Here is a 9,554-nt window from a genome sequence, read left to right on the forward strand (position 1 = left end):
TTCTTTTACCTATGTTTTACTTTTTATTAACCATAATTTGATGTTATCACCTGTATGTTTCAGTATATTCAGGGGGAGTCCCTACTGGTTTCCGAACTAACTGGTTTCCCAGCAGTGCGTGCACCTCTCAGTCTGCCTCTATCACCAGATTCGTCACAAATTCACAAACATATTACTGGCTATTTTCAAGTCGGATCTCATATTTGCTGCGGGGAATATGAAAGTATAAGCTGCGTACGCACTACATTACCATTAATGACAAAATAAATGGAGACAAAATAAAACATTTGCAGGCTCGCATGAAGTGGGATTCGATCGCACTAGAGCAAAACACATAATACACCTAAGGCCCTTGCTTTACACCACGAGCTATTCTAGCTCATGGAACTTATTAAATCAGTTACGTACTTAGTAACCACCTTGGCCTTCAGGTAACGTCTTGATTTGGCTTCTTCTGGAACAACTGGTTACCAGACACTACCCGAATGTAGGCTACTAATCACGTATTTAGGGTTTGTTCCGAGGCAATAGCCGTATTTACCCCGACATCAAAGCTCCTTCTGACACCACATATTAAAAATTCATACTAAGAACGTCGCTGCTATCCCAGACAATACGATCAAAATACGCGTAACACAACATGGAAACATTCAATTCCTATGCGATTTCGTGTATCCTATGGCTGAGTGTTTCTTCGCTATATCTTTTGAAATCAATTCATTTCATAATTGTATATTCTGAACAAATGTAATGATCACTACATTACAGCCATTCACGCCATAATAAATGGAAGCTAAGGAAATAAAAGATTCGAGTGGGATTCGATCCCACGAGCAAATACACATCCATGGTTGTAATTCTTTGCATACATGGCGAGCTACTGAAGCGCATGGGTAGGAATTCAGTCACAAATTAATTAAGTACGTTGGCCTTCAGGCAACATGTTGTTTTGGTTTTTCTGAATCAACTAGTTACCGTAGACACTACCCGAATGTAGGCTACTCATCACGTATTTGTAGTAGCCTGTATATGTAGTAATATTCTACCCGCAACACAGTACTGAAGGTGTCGAATTTATTTGTGACCAGCGTCCAGGAAACTTTGTGAGGTTTCTATGATACATACATTTGTATTTTATGTCAAACACACAACACTCATGTAATGCCATCATATGGTCTTTATTATGTGCACTACACATGTTTGTATGAAGTACTATAAACAATTATTACATCTAACATCCAGGTAACTTTTGAGGTTACTTGGTTTGGGGTTCATCCAAAACAGCTGGTTACCTGTTAGGGTTACCTTGCCATGAATATCAGAAGTAGGATAATGTCTGTGCCCACGTTTCTAAATCATGCCACTTATCATAGGAGTCAATCAATCAATTAAAGTAATTTCACACAGTACTGTACAGCACAGTTAAGCGAGTATAAATGGGGCAGGTGAAAGGTTCTTTTGTCAGTAGCAACGGAGTCGGTTTATGGTTTCTAGTATTTAAAGAAGTTAAACAAAGAGCAAATATGGATCCTCAGAAAGTCCAAGAAATTGTTTCACTGAAGTTGAAGAACATCTATCCTCCAAACTTCACCAAAAGTGAAAGATCCTGTGTTCAACATGCAGCCTTTTGGTTTCATTTGCTTTGTGTTGGGAAGCCACCATTGGGGCAGGACTTCTATTGTCCTGCATGTACTCTGTGAAGGAACAGAGTACATGCAGCAACATGACATTTAAAAGATTTGTGACACACGGCTGGTGGACATCGGTCCCTTCCAGTCCATCCATCTACCTGGCTTCCCTGTTATGTTGTGCCAATCACATGGCACCAGCCTGAGGCTACCGTTGCTTAAACTGACATTTGCCAACTCTGACCCGAGTTGACCTGTGGACTTCTTGGAATTTAGGATATAAGCGCAGCTAGTTCAGGCAGGGCAATCGGGCAGCGCGAGTCATTCATTTATCAGGGATGTAAGAAGTCTTACTCCACCTTCCTATCCTCCGCCCACTACCACACCCTTGTTAGCAGCGCATATCCATTGGGCCACGTCCGATAAGTCGTCTTTAAAAGACGCGCGGATACGCACACACACACACACTCAGCCCATTTGTTGCATGATCAGTTCTGCTGCCACCCTCCACCATCCCCTTCTCCCCCATGCTGTCTGTTCTATCCACCAGGGGGATTATATCTCTATTGCTCCCTGCCTCATATGTCATGTATGTATGTGTTGCATCGAGGAAGCAGGGAGTGCTTAAGCCCCTTAGATCATCCACTCCGCCAAAGTCAAATCTACATGTCCATGTCATGTAACAATAAATGCTCAAATCTAATACGTGATTGTCTTGACTGAAGTAACGTTATATTCTGAAAATACTGGTGCTTAGCATTCCTTGTCAGTAGAGAACCCTTTCCCCACATGACCTATAGATGACACTAGGCTTACGTAAACAATCTGACCTAGGTTGACCATTATCATACTAGAGGTGCAATTAATGTGTTGAACCTTATCTGTGTTGAGTGAATCATATGGTCAAGCCTAGGGTTAGAGAACTCAGTAAGTTTCCACGTGCACGCGCACTCTATCTCTGGAATTGATCACATTGACAGCTGATATTTAGGGGAGGGGACTTCTCACCAATATGTTTAAATAGTCTTACATGAAGACTTGTGAACCAGACAACTTTGTAACCGCAATCAAACTTGTCTCCTTGCTGGCAAGCATTAAACTATTGTACTTTCTTTGACGACTCTGTGCATTACTTGATAAAGAAATTATCGTAACAGTAGTAAACAACACATTCTTCCACCATTCCCCATGGTGGCTTTCTACACTTGCCGTCTTGCATACGAACACGGTGCTCGATAAGTCTCAAACTATTTCAGACTTTGTGATCAATGTCTATGTTCTGTAGAGCACTTATCCGCCCAAGTACCTCTACAAATTATTAAATGTGTGACAAAATGATATGACAAGCCATGCTGATCAATTTGATCTACTAAGGCCAGTATGCCATCTCTAAAACTACTTACTTCCATCATCTCTCGAATCTAGGTGTCCCTGTCTGCCACATCTTGTGCAGCTGCTTTGGTCTGAAGATAACCACGCTCCTCTCGCTTGCATGTTGGATTGGAAATAAATACAGCACAGAAAATAAATGGAAATAAATGTCCCATGCACTAAATAAATGTTGTCTTTACAAAAACTTCATTTTGAAATAAGTACATTTATTTATTTATTGATGTAGGTAAATGGATTCAGATATATAATTATACGATGCTATATTTATCTATTTATTGCCATCTTTTTTTTATTTCAGGGTTTATTTCATAGCCATATTTATTTATCTATTTATTTACCTACTTATTTATTACATTTTGACTAACACGACATTCCATACTCTAAAATCGCTAAAGCTGCAATTTTCCACCAATGGTATATGACAAATCACATTTGGCACAGCTAATTTCTGAGTTGCTAAAGCAACGGGGAGTCAGATGGCTGAGCGGTGAGGGAGTCAGATGGCTGAGCGGTGAGGGAGTCAGATGGCTGAGCGGTGAGGGAGTCAGATGGCTGAGCGGTGAGGGAGTCAGATGGCTGAGCGGTGAGGGAGTCGGGCTAGTAATCCGAAGGTTGCTAGTTCGATTCCCGGTCATGCCAACTGACGTTGTGTCCTTGGGCAAGGCACTTCACCCTACTTGCCTCGGGGGAATGTCCCTGTACTTACTGTAAGTCGCTCTGGATAAGAGCGTCTGCTAAATGACTAAATGTAAATGTAAGATAATCGGCATAATTGTAGCCTATACAATTTACTCTATTGTAGATCAAGTAAAACTGAAAGAAATTTGTTGAGAAAACTTTTTCATCATTCAAATTTGGCTGGGTGGTCAGGAACACTTTTCTGTGCTGTGACAAACTCACCACACATATTTTGTTGTTACTTTACAAGGACGTTAATCATGTCATGCAATACATCGTTAACCAGGGCTTGAAAGGCTCAAAATCACAGAGAAGTTGAAGGCGGTTTCCATTCATCCCCTTCATGAATACTGAGTAGATGATAAGCATTGCGCAAGTCTTAGTGAATATGGTGGCACTGTGGAGCGGAACACAAGTGTAACTAAGGAGGGGTAAGGGGTACTTGACAGTGATGTCAAGTCCACGGAAGTCAATGCAGGGCCGCAAGATTCCATCCTTTTTTCCCACGAAGAAAAACTCTGCTGCCAGCAGAGGACGAGGGATAGATGATTCCTGCTGCCAAGGAGTCCCAGATGCATCTCTCCATGGCTTTTCTCTCAGGTTGGGAGAGATTGTACAGCCGTCTGCTGGGGGTGGGTAGAGACAGGGCGTGCCGTTTACTAAACCAATTGATGTGTGGTTTGTGTGTACACAGCCAGGGATGTCCCAACACTAACAGGGAATGGGGGAAATCTAGAACATGGAAACACAGGGACTCACGGTGACTTCCTGAGAACAGGTGTAGGGGGACCGTTTTTTACGGGCTTACAGAGGGAAAGCATGGTTGTGCCACCAGAGGGTGGGATTGAGCAGGGGACAAGATAAAGAGGGTGAGGAAATATTGCTCGCATGTAGCTCCAGGGCTACTAACGAGCCTGCTCGTTTACCGGGCGGGATGAGCAGTGAAAAGCCCAATGAAATACCTAGGCTTGGCGCAGTACAGACAAAACCCTGGAGATCATTCGGTGGGCTATCTCCTCCGGAGTCAACCAGGCATATCCTAGCTGCATCGGCTCCAGTCCTGTGCTGCTTGAGTGCATATGGTGGGGATCAAGAGCACAATGTCACAGGTAGGAAGGAGGGTACAGACTGAGCACTTGAGGACCTGTGGCGCTCTCGGAGCTGGTTGTCCAACCGGATGATGAGCTGGTTCAGATCCTCTGAGTCGTCGTGGGAGGAAAGTTCATCCTTAAAAGCCTCCCCTGAATTGGAATGGTTGGAGTTGATCAAAAAGCACATTCATGCAATAACATTTTGCACCTGACCTCCTATCAATGTTCTAATGAGAACATGAATGCAGCTACCCTTCTGATTCACCCCTGGAATTCACAGGGTGAATCTGCTCATGTGCAATAGTGATGTTTTTTCAAAATACTTTCATTGTTTAATGAAAGTATGGCCACTGGTGGGTTCTTACCCACCAGTGGCACATATACCCAGCAACCTGGGCGTCCCAAGGGCCATAGCATGCACTTTAAGTCAGCACTCAGATCAAATAATTGAATTTTAATTTGTCAGCAGAATATACGTATTCCACACTCTAAGCAAGAGTCATTGTGATCCTTGAGGAAACTAACATCAGGTCAAGCGAACCATTCCTAAGTACCGTTGTACTCCCGGAACAAGTGCGTCTTGAGCCTTTTCTTGAAGGTGGAGAGACAGTCAGTGTCTCTGATGGAGGTGGGGAGTTGATTCCACCACTGGGGGGCCAGACAGGAGAAGAGCTTGTGTTGGGACCGGGCGGTCTTGAGCGGTGGGACCACCAGGCGGTTGTCTGAAGAAGACCGTAGGTGACGGGTGGGGGTGTAAGGCTGCAGGAGAGCCTTGATGTAGACGGGTGCAGTCCCGTTCACTGCTCGGAAGGTCAGTACCAGGGTCTTGAATCTGATACGGGCCATGATAGGTAGCCAGTGGAGAGAGATGAGGAGCGGGGTAACATGGGAGCGTCTGGGTAGATTGTAGACCAGGCGGGCCGCTGCGTTCTGAATCCTCTGAAGAGGGCGGGTTGCACATGCTGGGAGACCAGCGAGCAGCGAGTTGCAATAGTCCAACTTGGAGAGGACAAGTGCTTGGACTAGCAGCTGGGTGGAGTGCTCAGACAGGGATCTTCTGGATGTTGTAGAGGGTGAATCTACACGACCGGGAGACCTCAGCAATGTGGGCCGTGAGGGAGAGCTCGTCGTCCATGGTAACCCCAAGGTTCCTGGCAGAGGATGAAGGGGTCACCGTCGCAGATCCAAGGGTGATTGAGAGATCGTGGGACATGGAGGGTTTAGCCGGGATGATGAGAAGTTCTGTTTTGGCGAGGTTCAGCTGGAGGTGGTGCTCGGTCATCCAGGCGGAGATGTCTGTGAGGCAGGCCTCAATCCTAGCTGAGATCCCCGGATCGGTCGGGGGGAACGACAGGTACAGCTGCGTGTCGTCAGCGTAGCAGTGGTAGGAGAAGCCATGGGAGGTGATGATTGGTCCAAGTGAGGTGGTGTACAGAGAGAAGAGGAGGGGTCCAAGGACGGAGCCCTGTGGGACATCAGTGGAGAGCTGGCGAGGGCCTGACAGTTTGCCTCCCCAGGAGACCTGGTAGGATCTTCCCGCCAGGTAGGATGAGATCGCACTAGAGCAAAACACATAATACACCTAAGGCCCTTGCTTTACACCACGAGCTATTCTAGCTCATGGAACTTATTAAATCAGTTACGTACTTAGTAACCACCTTGGCCTTCAGGTAACGTCTTGATTTGGCTTCTTCTGGAACAACTGGTTACCAGACACTACCCGAATGTAGGCTACTAATCACGTATTTAGGGTTTGTTCCGAGGCAATAGCCGTATTTACCCCGACATCAAAGCTCCTTCTGACACCACATATTAAAAATTCATACTAAGAACGTCGCTGCTATCCCAGACAATACGATCAAAATACGCGTAACACAACATGGAAACATTCAATTCCTATGCGATTTCGTGTATCCTATGGCTGAGTGTTTCTTCGCTATATCTTTTGAAATCAATTCATTTCATAATTGTATATTCTGAACAAATGTAATGATCACTACATTACAGCCATTCACGCCATAATAAATGGAAGCTAAGGAAATAAAAGATTCGAGTGGGATTCGATCCCACGAGCAAATACACATCCATGGTTGTAATTCTTTGCATACATGGCGAGCTACTGAAGCGCATGGGTAGGAATTCAGTCACAAATTAATTAAGTACGTTGGCCTTCAGGCAACATGTTGTTTTGGTTTTTCTGAATCAACTAGTTACCGTAGACACTACCCGAATGTAGGCTACTCATCACGTATTTGTAGTAGCCTGTATATGTAGTAATATTCTACCCGCAACACAGTACTGAAGGTGTCGAATTTATTTGTGACCAGCGTCCAGGAAACTTTGTGAGGTTTCTATGATACATACATTTGTATTTTATGTCAAACACACAACACTCATGTAATGCCATCATATGGTCTTTATTATGTGCACTACACATGTTTGTATGAAGTACTATAAACAATTATTACATCTAACATCCAGGTAACTTTTGAGGTTACTTGGTTTGGGGTTCATCCAAAACAGCTGGTTACCTGTTAGGGTTACCTTGCCATGAATATCAGAAGTAGGATAATGTCTGTGCCCACGTTTCTAAATCATGCCACTTATCATAGGAGTCAATCAATCAATTAAAGTAATTTCACACAGTACTGTACAGCACAGTTAAGCGAGTATAAATGGGGCAGGTGAAAGGTTCTTTTGTCAGTAGCAACGGAGTCGGTTTATGGTTTCTAGTATTTAAAGAAGTTAAACAAAGAGCAAATATGGATCCTCAGAAAGTCCAAGAAATTGTTTCACTGAAGTTGAAGAACATCTATCCTCCAAACTTCACCAAAAGTGAAAGATCCTGTGTTCAACATGCAGCCTTTTGGTTTCATTTGCTTTGTGTTGGGAAGCCACCATTGGGGCAGGACTTCTATTGTCCTGCATGTACTCTGTGAAGGAACAGAGTACATGCAGCAACATGACATTTAAAAGATTTGTGACACACGGCTGGTGGACATCGGTCCCTTCCAGTCCATCCATCTACCTGGCTTCCCTGTTATGTTGTGCCAATCACATGGCACCAGCCTGAGGCTACCGTTGCTTAAACTGACATTTGCCAACTCTGACCCGAGTTGACCTGTGGACTTCTTGGAATTTAGGATATAAGCGCAGCTAGTTCAGGCAGGGCAATCGGGCAGCGCGAGTCATTCATTTATCAGGGATGTAAGAAGTCTTACTCCACCTTCCTATCCTCCGCCCACTACCACACCCTTGTTAGCAGCGCATATCCATTGGGCCACGTCCGATAAGTCGTCTTTAAAAGACGCGCGGATACGCACACACACACACACTCAGCCCATTTGTTGCATGATCAGTTCTGCTGCCACCCTCCACCATCCCCTTCTCCCCCATGCTGTCTGTTCTATCCACCAGGGGGATTATATCTCTATTGCTCCCTGCCTCATATGTCATGTATGTATGTGTTGCATCGAGGAAGCAGGGAGTGCTTAAGCCCCTTAGATCATCCACTCCGCCAAAGTCAAATCTACATGTCCATGTCATGTAACAATAAATGCTCAAATCTAATACGTGATTGTCTTGACTGAAGTAACGTTATATTCTGAAAATACTGGTGCTTAGCATTCCTTGTCAGTAGAGAACCCTTTCCCCACATGACCTATAGATGACACTAGGCTTACGTAAACAATCTGACCTAGGTTGACCATTATCATACTAGAGGTGCAATTAATGTGTTGAACCTTATCTGTGTTGAGTGAATCATATGGTCAAGCCTAGGGTTAGAGAACTCAGTAAGTTTCCACGTGCACGCGCACTCTATCTCTGGAATTGATCACATTGACAGCTGATATTTAGGGGAGGGGACTTCTCACCAATATGTTTAAATAGTCTTACATGAAGACTTGTGAACCAGACAACTTTGTAACCGCAATCAAACTTGTCTCCTTGCTGGCAAGCATTAAACTATTGTACTTTCTTTGACGACTCTGTGCATTACTTGATAAAGAAATTATCGTAACAGTAGTAAACAACACATTCTTCCACCATTCCCCATGGTGGCTTTCTACACTTGCCGTCTTGCATACGAACACGGTGCTCGATAAGTCTCAAACTATTTCAGACTTTGTGATCAATGTCTATGTTCTGTAGAGCACTTATCCGCCCAAGTACCTCTACAAATTATTAAATGTGTGACAAAATGATATGACAAGCCATGCTGATCAATTTGATCTACTAAGGCCAGTATGCCATCTCTAAAACTACTTACTTCCATCATCTCTCGAATCTAGGTGTCCCTGTCTGCCACATCTTGTGCAGCTGCTTTGGTCTGAAGATAACCACGCTCCTCTCGCTTGCATGTTGGATTGGAAATAAATACAGCACAGAAAATAAATGGAAATAAATGTCCCATGCACTAAATAAATGTTGTCTTTACAAAAACTTCATTTTGAAATAAGTACATTTATTTATTTATTGATGTAGGTAAATGGATTCAGATATATAATTATACGATGCTATATTTATCTATTTATTGCCATCTTTTTTTTATTTCAGGGTTTATTTCATAGCCATATTTATTTATCTATTTATTTACCTACTTATTTATTACATTTTGACTAACACGACATTCCATACTCTAAAATCGCTAAAGCTGCAATTTTCCACCAATGGTATATGACAAATCACATTTGGCACAGCTAATTTCTGAGTTGCTAAAGCAACGGGGAGTCAGATGGCTGAGCGGTGAGGGAGTCAGATGGCT

The 9,554-nt window shown here is 43.6% G+C and overlaps 1 protein-coding gene across 1 annotated transcript; it reads right to left on the bottom strand.

Moving 5' to 3' along the window:
• Positions 1-4,787: 4,787 nt before the first annotated feature.
• Positions 4,788-7,341, bottom strand: LOC136948156 (uncharacterized). The gene is given in 5 exon segments (XM_067242473.1): positions 4,788-4,939; positions 5,344-5,840; positions 5,842-6,109; positions 6,305-6,348; positions 7,334-7,341. Coding segments are annotated over 5 exon segments (969 nt in total).
• Between the last annotated feature and the right edge of the window lie 2,213 nt (positions 7,342-9,554).

Source organism: Osmerus mordax, chromosome 8 (assembly GCF_038355195.1).
Source record: "Osmerus mordax isolate fOsmMor3 chromosome 8, fOsmMor3.pri, whole genome shotgun sequence".
NCBI classification, from domain to species: Eukaryota; Metazoa; Chordata; class Actinopteri; order Osmeriformes; family Osmeridae; genus Osmerus; species Osmerus mordax.